We start from the raw sequence: 13,446 nt of genomic DNA on the forward strand, positions 1-13,446 counted from the left end.
GATTCTACTATGCATCTACATAAAAGGGGCAATTTAGAGTGGTCAATTAAACTAATAAACCCTTCTCCAACCCTTTATCTTTTTTACCTATCAGCTTCCCAGCTCTTTAGTTCACCCCTCCCTTTTTCCCAGTTTCACCTATCATCTACCACCTTGTACAGGGTATTTCTTCCTCCCCTTCCCCCACCTTCTTGCTCTAACTTCTCATCTTTTCTTCCAGTCCTAATGAAAGGCTTCGGCCCGAAACCTCGACTGTTTATTCTTTTCCATAGATGCTGCCTGACCTGCAGAGTTCCTCCAGCATTTTGTGTGTGTTGCTTAAACTAGTAAACTACCTGCAGAGTTCCTCCAGCATTTTGTGTGTGTTGCTTAAACTAGTAAACTACCTGCTTCGGGGGTGTGGGAGGAAACCAGGGCACCAGAGAACACTCACAAAGTTACAGCAAGCGCAAAATGCTGGAGGAACTCAGCAGGTCAGGCAGCATCAACGGAGAAGAATAAATAGTCGATGTTTTGGGCCGAGACCTTATTTCCAGCATCTGAAGAATCTCTGGTGTTTAAGTTACAGCAATATTGTAAAGGTGATAAAGATGAAGATAAGCTGTTTTTGTTGCCCGTACAGTGAAATGTGTTGTATGCATCATGACCAGCACACTCCGAGGATGTGCTGGGGGCAGCCTGCAAGTGGCACCTACACAGCATGCCCGCAGCTTACTAACCCTCACCCGTACACCTTTGGAATGTGGGAATAAGCCAGAGCACCCATAGGAAACCCAGGGGGTCACGGGGAGAACTTACAAACGGCGGTGGGAGTTGGACCCCGATCACGATCTCTGTCACTGGAAACTGTTGCACTAACTGTCACAATACTGAAAACTGCACATAGACAGTGAGACGGTGAGTTGTGGGCATGCTATGCCAGTGATGGAAGGGTGGCAACATTTGCAGGCTGCCCAGCACAAACCTTGCTGATTTGATTTGATGCAAACAACATATTTTACTGTATGTTTTGGTGTGCACACGACAAATTAAGCTAATCTTTGCTTCTCCCAGTGCAAGAGTGGTCCAATTTCCAGGTATTTGCATTTAACCCAGTTATTGGTAGGAATTATGTCTTTAAATTCCTTTGGAGTACATGATAAATAGTCTATTGAGTTTACATGTAGAATTGGCTCACTTATATTACAGAGATTTTCTTTAATGGCTTAATAATTTCATTGAAATGATTTAGAGATAATAGATGGGTGTTAATAATGTGTACATTTTATGTGAATGTTTAATTAGCCAATAATTTATTGAATTCTTGACTAAATCCATAATCATTACAAATTTTGAACATAAACTCAACCTTTAATAATGACCTGACATTTATAGTATCCATGAGAACTGGATGACATTGTGAAACACTTGTACTTAATGAAGCTTCACAGTTATTACAACCGTGGTGTCTGCTGTGCATTTCACTGTTAGTGCTGACACACACAAAAACGTAGATTAACTGCCAGGCGTCAGCAATTTACCCCCTTTATACAGAGCATCAGAAGGTAAATAAATGGATTTGTTAACAATAGGTGATTTTCATCTATAAATATTATTTCATTTCAAAACATTTTGGAATTCTGGACCCTGATTTTATCAGCAGTTTTATCAGACATGAGCAGCTCCTGGAATTAACTGATGAGCAGATTAGTCTGATCAGCATCTCGAGTTAACATGAAAGCAAATGGCTTCAGTAAATACTTCTCCTTTATTCTGAGGTTAAAGTGGAGTGGGAATGTTGTCCAAGGATGGAGAGAATAAAGAAAGATCTGAAGTTGAATCTGACTCCAGAGATTTTATTCTTTTTATATATAGACATACAGTAACACAGTTACAGGCTCTTCTGGCCCAGTGGCCCCGCGCTGCTCAGTCCCACCCACGCGACCAATTAAACTACTATCACGTACATCTTTGGAATGTGGGAGGGAACCAAGAAGTATGAACCAGCTCCTTACAGACAGTGGTGGGTATTGAACCCCAGTCGCCAGCACTGAAATAGCATTAAGATAACTGCTACGCCCAGATTCTTGTACATTAAGATGTGTCTTAAGTGTCAAAGGTGGGACAGAGGCTTGTGATTTTACATCAGATTCCACCTAACCGAGAGATTAAGAAGATAAACTTTCTTTGTCACTTGCACATAGAAACACTGAAGCATGTAGTGAAATGCATTGTTTGTGTCAACGACCAACACGGTCTGAGGGTGTGCTGGGGCAGCCTGCCATGCTTCCTGTGAATTTACTAACCCTAACGGATACATTTTTGGAATGTGGGAGGAAACTGGAGCACCTGGAGGGAACCCACGCAATCACAAACTCTTTACAGACAGTGGCGAAATTGAACCCGGGACACCAGTGCAGGGATAGTGTTAGGTTAACTGCTATGTGACACTGCCACCCAATGTTACATTTACAATATTACAATGTCACAATAAACATCCCCCACCAGACAAATTATTACATAACCCTACCCCTTCAAAAATTTGGGCAGGTCCTGAAGAAGGGTCTTGGCTGGAAATCTTGACTGTTTATTCATTTCCATAGATGTGTTGCCTGACTTGCTGAGTTCCTCCAGCATATTGTGTGTGAGGCTCTGTAACAGCTCATTTAATTTATTCTGTTGTCTTATTAAACCCATTTCCTCTTATTGCACAGTCTCAATGGCCATCCTATAAACTATTGCACTGTCCCTTTAAACAGTTCCACTAAAATTTATCAGAATCAGAATCAGGTTTAACATCACCAGCGTATGTTGTGAAATTTGTTATTTTTGTGATAGCAGTACAAATGATAATAAAAACATGAATTATGGCAAGTATATATATAAAAAACAGTTAAATTAAATAGAAATAAAACAATAGTGAGGTAGTGTTCATGGGTTCAATGTCCATTCAGAAATCAGATGGCAGAAGGGAAGAAGCTGTTCCTGAATAGTTGAGCGTATGCCATCAAGCTTCTGTACCTCCTCCCTGAATGAAAAGAGGGCATGTCCTGGATGATGGCAGTCATTAATATATGCTGCCTTGCATTGCTCCTTAAATATATCCTGGATGCTACGGAAGCTCTTGCCCATGATGTAGCTGAGTTCATAACTTTCTGCAGCTTCTTTTGATCCTATGTGGTAACCGTGACCCCCTCCCCCTTCCCCATACCAGCTGGCTTGCATCTGTAGAAACTCGCAAGTGTCTTTGGTGACTTACCAAATCTCCTCAAACTGCTAATGAAATATAGCCACTGCCATACCTTCTTTGTAGTTGCATCGATATGTTGGGCCTAGGACAGAGCCTCGGAGATGTTGCACCAACAACAAATATATTGCACCAACGTCAACTGAATCACTGCCACGGCGACACTTACCCCAGCAAAATATTGTACTGATGCTCGCAGAGTTTACATGGTACATTGCACATCATGGACACTGTACTGAGCCCGCTCAGATTCAGAATCAGCTATTATCACCAGCATATTGCCATGAAATTTGATGTTTCTGTGGTAGCTGGGCAGCGCATGACAAAAATAAATAACTAGTGGAGAAGAAGGATTATGAGGTGGTGTTCATGGGCTCATGGCCGTTCAGAAATATCATTGTTCAGAAATACAATGATAGAGGGGAAATAGTGCAGCTGTTCCTATAATGTCGAGTGTGGGCCTTAATAGCAATAAATGATTATAATATTTCATCTATAAATACTATTATATTTAAATATTATTAATTGTAGTAATATTTATAGATGGAAATTCCCAATGGCAGCAATGAGAAGAGGGCATGTCCCGGCGAGGATCCTTAATGTTGGATGTCGCCTCCTAGAGGCACCACCTCTTGAAGACATCCTTGATGGTGGGCATGGATGTGCCCATCAGCATCTCAGAGGAACACACACAATGCCTCAGAGGAGCTATCCTGGATCCAATACTTAGATGCAATCATGAAGAAGGCGCGCCAACAGCTCTACGTTATTAGGAGTTTGAGGAGATTTGTTATGTCACCAAAGACTCTGGAAAATCTCCATTGACGTGTAGTGGAAAGCATTCTGATTGGTTGTAGCACTGGCTGGAATGCATAGGATCAGAAGAGGCCGTAGATGGCAGCACAAACAAAATGCTGGAGGAACTCAGCAGGTCAGGCAGCATCTGTGGAAATAAATACTGTAGATGGTCAATGTTTCGGGCCGAGATCCTTCTTCAGGACTGAGAGGAAGGATGCCAGAATAAAAAGGTATGGGAGGAGAGAGAGACTAGCTGTAGAAGGTTGAAGACTCAGTCACTTCCATCATGGGCACAACCCTCCTTGCCATCGAGGACATCTTCGAGAGCTGGTATCTCAAGAGGTCAGTATCCATCATTAAAGACCATTTCCATTCTAGAGATGCACTCATCTTGGCACTACCATCGGGGGAGAAGGTATACGGGCCTGAAGACCCATACTCAGTAACTTAAGAACAGCTTTTTCCTCTCTGCCATCAGACTTGTGAACAGTCTATGAGCCCATGAACACTACCTCATTATTCGTCTTCTGCACTATTTATCTATTTTGTAGCTTATAGTAAATTTTATGTCAGCAGTGTACTGCTGCCACAAAACACCAAATACCGTGACCTATGTCAGTGATTAAATTTGATTGGTTCTGATTCTAATCAGTGCATAGAGTCATATGGAATAGTATCTCGCCCTTTGGCCCATCCAGTTAATGCCAAACATTAAGTACCCATTATCACTGACTGTCAAGATAGAATCCAGATCATTAACTGGGCCACTGTGCAATGCTGCCTAATTTGTATACTCATTGTAAGATCATAAGAATTAGGAACCAATTAGGACATTCAGCCCATTGAATCTGCACCAGCGTTTAATCGTGGCTGAATATTTTATCAAACCCATTCTCCAGCCTTCTCCCCATAATCCTTAACTCACTTACTCATCAGGAACCTATCAATCTCTGTCTTAAATACACCCACAGCCTTCTATGGCAACAGATTCCACTGATTACCTCCTTATGGCTGAAGAAATTCCTCCTCCCTGTTGATAACTTTACAAAGCTTGCCGATGGGAAAATCCGGCAATACTTTGGACTCTGCAGGCTTGTAGTGTTGGGATGTTACTGCAATGAGCCAAAGCATTTATTAGGGTTTATTTTGAAAGGGGAAAAACATCCCTAATCAAGTAAATGGACGATTTAAGTCTGTGTCAGTTGTGTGATGGATTTACCCAAGAAAGCAGCTTCCACTCTCCTCAGAACAATGAATCATCCGATTAAAATCTTAGTCCGTGGCATTGCATCTGTCCAAAGCCAGCTTCTGTGCAAGGGTCACCAGAATGCTTTCTCTGGAATAATATCAATATTACTTTCAATAAAATCAGCCCCATTGCTGTGTTATAATGAAGCATGCGGAGATTTACTACAATTGCATTTTCTTCACTGTGACGTGCATCTCTCTGGGTAAGTGTGCAGTCTCTCAATATTGTAAACATGAGGCCTCAATCAGAATGATCAAGGTAGTGTAATCCTCTGTGTAATTATTAACTATATCATGGAGTGCGTCCTCCAAACTACTTGCATAATATAATGATATTAACTAATAATTATATCAATTAGCATATTTCTTGTGACTTTTTAGCATCAAGTATGGTTTTGGAAACAGGTTCTGTGCTGTCTTGGAAGACGTTTTGTGATCCTATCATGGGGTGAATGCACGCATTTCCTTTCTCCTTGTAATGTTTGCATTCATTATTGCTGTACGTCTCTATCATACCAGAAACCTGTAACATTTAAAAATTATTATTACACTGATTTAGCTTTTCAATATACAGACATACTGTGAAACTACACCCCAATTGTCAGAAGTAATACAATGCAACACCGGCACCAACCTACCAGCCATCAATAAAATACTGTATGTACAGAATGGTGCCAAAAAAGACCAGCAATTTCACAAAGGACCCCACCCACTCTGCTCATGGACTGTTCGTCCCACTCCGAACAGGTAGCATCTAAACCAGGACCACCAGACTCCAAAACAGTACTTTCCCCAAGCAGTGAGGCTGATGAACAGCATCTCTTATTAACTCTCCCCACATCACTACTTTATCATTTACTGCCACTGGCCATTTGTACAGATGCTCCTGTACCTTGCAAAACTTTATGCATGTATAATCAATCTATGTATATAAGTTATCTTATGTATTTGTATTTTTTTATCTTAATGTGAATCTTATATGCTGCATTGGATTCAGAGTAACAATTATTCATTCTCCTTTACACTTGTGTATTGGAAATGACATAAAACATTCTTGAATCTTGAATTATCAGTAGTAAAGTGATAAAAATTTAAATTTTAAGTAATTTAAAATAAACTTTTGTGGGGAATTGAGATAATCATATGAAGTTGTTTGTAGTGTCCCCAGAACTTGCATCTTGGTTAACATGATGTTGAATTTCTCCCAGTTCAATCAGATTATGCTCCCTATTTCTATGGCAATGCACCAAACAGCACCAATGGGAACATGGCAATGTTGAGCATTCCTGAAGACACGCCGATAGGTAGGTGTAATAAATACTTCTATGGGCTCAGTGGTAAATTCTGTGAAGCTTGATCACTCTTGACAGGAGAGCGAGTTGGAATTTTGCACAGTCATCAATGTGCCTGATCCATAACCCTCCCAGGTTTGAAGATCAGTTGTGGGAAAATGGGAATGAGACACTAACATTGCTGTCCCATACTGTAATCTCTTCTGCTGACAGCAAACACTCCAGTATACTAGAGTCTTGCACATTTGCTGAGATTTTACAGAGCTTTGGACTTCTATGACCATAGATTAACCATAATCATCATCATCATTATGTGCCATGTCATATGACGTGAGTGATTGTGATCTTGACCATGATTATTCTCAGTAATTTTTTTTCACAGAACTAGTTTACCATTGCCTTCTTCTGGGCAGTGTCTTTACAAGGCGAGTCCAGCCATTGTCAGTACTCTTCAGGGATTGTCTGCCTGGTGTCAGTGGTCACACAACCAGGACGTGATATGCACCAGCTGCTCCAATGGCTTCAAGTGACCCTGATATGGGGAGGGGGTGTTGCTAAGCAGATGCTACGCCTTGCCCAAGGGTGACCTGCAGGCTTGTGGAGGGAAAGAGTGCTTTACACCTTTTTTGGTAGAGACTATCTCCACCCCACAACCAGTAGGTTAGCCATAAGTTGGATGAGCTAGAAACAAGAGAAAATCTGCAGGAAGTCAGCAGGCCAGGCAGCATCTATGGAAAAGAGTAAATAGTCAATGTTTTGGGACAAGACCCTTCATCAGGACTGGGAAATAAAGATGAGAATTCTGAGTAACAAGGTGGGGGGAGGAAGGAAGAAGTACTAGGTAGTAGGTGATTGGTGAAACCGGGAGAGAGGGAGGGGTGAAGTAAAGAGCTGCAAAGTCAATTGGTGAAAGAGATAAGGGGCTGGAGAAGGGGGAATCGGATAGCGGAAGACAGAAGACCACGGAAGAAAGGAAAGGGTGAGGAGCACCAGTGGGAGGTGATGGCAGGTAAGGAGATGAAGTAAGAAAGGGAAATGGGAATGGGAAATGGTGAGGTGAGGGCTATTACTGGAAGTTCGAGAAATTGATGTTCCTGCCATCAAGTTGGAGGCTACCCGGATGGAATACAAGGTGATGAGTACGGCCTCATCACGGCAGTAGAGGAAGCATGAACTGACATGTTGGAATGGGAATGGGAAGTGGAATTAAAATGGGTGGCCACTGGGAGATCCCACTTTTTCTGGCAAACGGAGCTTAAATGCTCGGTGAAGTGGTCTTCCAATCTACATCCGGTCTCACCGATATACGTGAGGCCACACTGGGAACACCGGATACAGTTGATAACCCCAACAGACTCATAGGTGAAGTGTCACCTCACTTTAAAGGATGTTTGGGGCCCTGAATGGTAGTGAGGGTGGTGGTGGAGGGGGCAGGTGTAGCATTTGTTCTGCAAGGAGCGAGGTCAGTGGGGAGGGACAAATGGACAAGGGAGTCGCAGATCCCTATGGAAAGCAGAAAGAGGGTGGGCAGGCTGGGGCTGGAAGGTGTGCTTGGTGCTGGAATTATGTTGGAGATGGCAGAAGTTACAGAGAATTATGTGCTGGACGCAGAGGCTGTTGGGGTGGTAGGCAAGGACAAAAAGAACCCTATTCCTGGTGGGGTGGTGGGACAATGGGGTAAAGATGGACTTGTGAGAAATGGGTTAATGGTGAAGGAAGGGAAGCCCCTTTCTTTGAAGAATGAGCACAGCTCCTTAGTTCTGAAATGAAAAGACTAATCCTGAGAGCAGATGTGACAGAGACAGAGGAATTGAGAGAAGAGGATGACATTTTTACAAGTAACAGGGTGGGAAGAGGTATTGTCCAGGTAGCTGTGAGAATCAGTGGGTTTATAGAAATGGAGATTGGTTAAGCTAGGGCTGTTTTCTCTGGAGAGGTGGAGCTAAGGGGAGACCTGATTGAAGTTTATAATATTATGAGAGACGTAGTTAAGAGTCAATAGCTGGCATCATTGTCTAATAACAGAGGGCATACATTTGAGGTGAGGGTGGTAAGTTCAAAGGAGATTTGCGGGGCATGTTTTTTACACAGAAGGAATGTGCTGCCAAGTTGGTAGTGGAGGATAAAGCGATAGAAGTGTTTAAGGGGTTCTAAGGTGGGCACATGGATGTGCAGATAATGGAAGCATATGGACATTGTGTATGAAGGAGAGATTAGTTAGGCGTTTAATTACTGTTTAATAGTTTGTAGCAACACCATGAGCCAAAGAGACTGCTCCTGCACTGTACTGTTCTATGATTTTTGTTCTATGTAGAGAAGAAAATTGTTGCTTTGAATTCAATACAGTGTGGATCAATTCCCAGGAAGAGGACTTGCCTTGTTAGAGTCACTGAGTTATACACCACAGAAATAGGCCATTTGGCCCAACTCATCCATACCGACCAAGGCAAATTTCTAAACTAGTCCCATCTGGCTGCATTTGTGCAATGTCTTTCTAAACCTTTCCCTTTCATGAACCTGTGCAAATATCTTTCAAATGTTATAATTGTCCCTGCCTCTATAACTTTCTCTGGCAGCTTGTTCCATGTTCCTGTTGCCCTCTGTGTTGAAATTGTTGCCCCTCAGGTCCTTTAAATCTTTCCCCTTTGAAATTAAACCTATGCCTTCAAGATCTAGACTCTTAAACCATGGGTAAGAACTGATCATCCACCATATCTATGCATTTCATGGCTTTATAGATCTCTAATGACATCTCAGTTCCCTTCGACCCAGCCTTTCCAGTTTCTCTTGGTAACTCTGGCCCTCCAGTCTTGGCAACTTACTTACTGCCAACTACGCCACTGGCATTTAGGGCAGTAATGAAGGTTCTCCATCTCTGGTGGTGTTCAGGGCTTCCTTCATCGTGTCAGTAGCTTCCTCTCGGTTTTCACTACTGTCAGTCATGCAAGTCCCAGGTGGAGACTCAAGAATACTGTCACACTCAGATGTGGAAGGATTCTCCATCACTGATCTCGTAACAATTTTGTTTGAGTAGTCAGCGTTGTTAGCCCTGAGCTGAACCCTGAACCTGGAGGACTGGTGGACCACTCTTAGTCTGGCCTTTACCCTTGGACCTGCCTGGTATGGGTGACCCTACTAAGAGTCAAAGAATAAAGCCCTGACTCCAGCCAATATATCTCTCTGGGTCATTGAGGGATGCAAGCCTCCAAACCCTATGACAAAGTAGTGGCCCTCTTGATTGAGTCCTGGCAACACCCTTGTGAAACTTTCTGCGCCCTTTTTAAGCTTCATCACATCCTCCCGATAGCATGGCGACCAGAGCAGCACACAATATTCCAGTTGCTATATCACCACCATCTTGTCCAGCTGTAACGTAATGTCCCAATGCCTGTACTCAATACCTCTCTGATGAAGGACAGGGTGCCATGGGCCTTCTTCACCACCCTCCCTATCTGTGTCAACACCCTCAGAGTACTATGATCTTGTGCCCGGAGACCACTCCTCTCTGTTTTACAAGTCTCCAGAGCCCAGTCAGAATCAGAATCAGGTTTACGTATAGAATGTAAAACATTGCCATTCGGCCCACGATGTTATAACCATATAACAATTACAGCACGGAAACAGGCCATCTCGGTCCTTCTAGTCCGTGCTGACACTTACTCTCACCTAGTCCCACTGGCCCGCACTCAGCCCATAACCCTCCATTCCTTTCCTGTTCATATACCTATCCAATTTTACTTTAAATGACAATACCGAACCTACCTCTACCACTTCTACTGGAAGCTCGTTCCACACAGCTACCACTCTCTGAGTAAAGAAATTCCCCCCGTGTTACCCTTAAACTTTTGCACCCTAACTCTCAAATTATGTCCTCTTGTTTGAATCTCCCCTGCTCTCAATGGAAAAAGCCTATCCATGTCAACTCGATCTATCCCTCTCATTATTTTAAATACCTCTATCAAGTCCCCCCTCAACCTTCTACGCTCCAAAGAATAAAGACCTAACTTGTTCAGCCTTTCCCTGTAACTTAGGTGCTGAAACCTTAGGTGCTGGATTTTTAACCTACTCTAAGATCGATCTAACCCTGTCCTCCTAGATAACCCTCCATTTTTTTTATCATCCATGTGCTCATATAAGAGTTTCTTAAATGCCCCTAATGTATCTGCCTCTACAACTACCATGGCGGCATGTTCCACTCTCCCACCAATAAAGATTCTGGAATGTTCCGCCTGTTTTTAAACCAGGGACCTTCTCCTGTGTGAGGCGAATGAGATAACACTACAATACAGAAACACCGCCCTTCTTTTTTAACAGTGGGAATTCACTGGCGATGTTACGCTAGCATGTCGCTGCTGAGGATGTGCTGGGGCAGCCCACAAGGGTCGCCATGCTTCTGGTGCCAACATAACGTGCCCACAATTTACTAACCCCAATCTGTATGGCCTTGGAATGTGGGAGGAAACCAGAGCACCCAGACGAAACCCACCCGGTTACGGGGAGATCGTGCAAACTCCTTACAGAAAATTGTACGACTCGAACCCCATGTGTTGTGAAATCTGTTGTGTGACAGCAGTACAGTGCAATATATAAAAATGGCTATGAATTACAATAAGGAAATAAAAAGATAGTGCAAAAGTGTACAAAATAGTGAGGCATTTATTGTGTTAGTCCTCCCCAGATTTAATATTGTGGAGCGAGAATCAGACAGATAGGACTCAATTCACTGGAGAAGAATAATTCAAGCACCGATGTACATATAGTTCCCTGTAGTGTCTTCTTGATGATAGAAACTCTGGATTTTGAATCTCTTTCTAGGGTCCCACCTATACACTTTAAATGGCACAGATATGGAGGGAAATGCTGTTACATATGGCATGACATTTGATCCAGGATCAAAAAACTATTTTGCAGTGGATCCAAAAACTGGAAGTGTCACATTGGTGGAAGAGCTGGACAGAGAGGTAAGACTAATTCCTGTTTCATTTCATTGCTGGAAATGTATCAAAACACTGAACACGGGATACCATTCGGCCCCTCATATTTTTACTGCTGGTAACCTTCACTTGGGTTTTCCACTCTAATCCACTGTAATGGAATGACATGGTAGCATAGTGGTTAGTGGAATGCCGCTGCCTGTAAGGAGTTTGTACGTTGTATTCAAATTCCCTTGCTGTAAGGCTAATGTACAATTTGCCATCCTGTACTGTATTTGCGTGTTAACATTTATATGCGCCCATGGCTCTCTCTGAGTACCAATGATCTTCAATCTCCCACCTTTTCAAAATGCTCTGCTTTTCTATTTTCTATAGCAAGAGAGTCGACTTCACACCTTGCCTCAGCATGTTGAATTTGCCATGTATTTGCATATTCTCTGCCGTCCTGAAGCCATTTTCCAATCTTCTCTCTGCCCACTCTGCTGCCTAATTTGTATCATCTGTGAACTTAGATATATAACACGAGAACAGTTTTGTCCCACCACTGATCCCAGCGTTCAATGATTATGGTATCCCCAATGGGTAAATGACCCATAATTCATGACGACCAGTTGTACACAGTCAGAACCCAAACTTGGCACTTTCATGCAATAAAGACCAAAGATATTTTACATTTTGCACTTGTGAATCTGATACGAGGTCCTGGAAGCAATTTAGTGGTCCCATCTCCCACTAAATGCTTACTACCTTCGTGAATGTAATACTTATTCTCGGCTTTAATATTTATGGATAGCAAAACATCTCTCACAAGAACTGAAAATAAAAATTCCTGATTCCATCATGTTTATCTTGTTATCATTCGGAGTTTATTTCTATCTTATTAATTTTACACCAATGAACACAATAATTAATTGTCCCCTCAAAAGATAATTTGTTTGACAGTTTCTATTGTACTTTTGGCCAGTTGGTTCTTAACTACCTGCTGCCCTTGTAGCTCGCATTGGAGAGAATCACCTTCAGGGCCTTTCTACAGCCAGACCATTCTTCCTGTAGTTGAGTGCAGAGATATAATTGCGATCTAACCAGCGATAGATACAGGTAATTTCAAAATCAGCTCTTTGCTTTTAAGTTCAATGCCTGAATAGCTGGAATCCCATTTGGCACCATTCTTTAAAGTTATAAATGTTGTACAATGTAGCCAGAGACCACAGGAGCAGAATTAGGCCTTTCAGCTCATGGTGTGCGCTCCATCATTCCATCATGGCTGACTTATTAACCCTCTCAACCCCATTCTCCTGTCTTCTCCCCAGAGCTTTTGATGCTGTTAACAATCAAGAACCCATCAACCTCCACTTTAAATATACCCAAAGAGTTTGCCTCCACCACAGTCTGTGGCATTGATTTCCACAGATTCACCAACCTCTGGGTAAAGAAATCCCTCCTTGTCTCTGTTCAAAAGGGGTGAGTCTTTATGGTAAATGTTAGCAAGCCTGTGATACTCAACTGGTGCTGTGATGCTGTGATGAAAACAGACCAGTCCATCACCAGGATAAGCCATTGAACACATCTACAAGGAGCGCTGACACAAAATGGCAGCATCCAATATCAAGCACCCCCACCATCCAGGCCATTCTGGCTTCTCACTTGAAGTCTTGTACCCTTCTGTCTTCTGTCTTCAAGGGTACAGGAGCCTTAAGTCCCACATACCATGTTTAGGATCAGTTATTTTAATTCAGCTGACAGGCTCCCGAACCAGCGAGGATAACTCTACTCATCTTAACTCTGAATTGATTCCACAACCTGTGGACTCAGTTTCGTGGACTCAGTTTCAAGTACTCTACAACACATCTTTTCATTATTATGTATTTATTGATTGATTATTATCATTAATTTTTTTTGTACTTGCACAGTTTGTCTTCTTTTGCCTTTTGGTAGCTTGTCAGTCTTT

The 13,446-nt window shown here is 42.5% G+C and overlaps 1 protein-coding gene across 2 annotated transcripts in view; it reads left to right on the top strand.

Annotated features, from left to right (window-relative positions):
- The first annotated feature begins 5,314 nt into the window (after positions 1 to 5,314).
- Positions 5,315 to 13,446, top strand: part of cdhr1a (cadherin-related family member 1a) — a 58,081-nt gene continuing 49,949 nt past the window's right edge. For both annotated transcript variants that reach the window (XM_073025588.1, XM_073025589.1), the window contains exons 1-3: positions 5,315 to 5,475; positions 6,481 to 6,576; positions 11,380 to 11,525. In XM_073025588.1, coding sequence (XP_072881689.1) covers positions 5,415 to 5,475; positions 6,481 to 6,576; positions 11,380 to 11,525 — 303 coding nt within the window. In that variant the 5' untranslated portion in view covers positions 5,315 to 5,414. The remainder of the gene's footprint in view (positions 5,476 to 6,480; positions 6,577 to 11,379; positions 11,526 to 13,446) is intronic.

This window comes from Hemitrygon akajei, chromosome 21 (genome assembly GCF_048418815.1).
Source record: "Hemitrygon akajei chromosome 21, sHemAka1.3, whole genome shotgun sequence".
NCBI lineage: Eukaryota > Metazoa > Chordata > Chondrichthyes > Myliobatiformes > Dasyatidae > Hemitrygon > Hemitrygon akajei.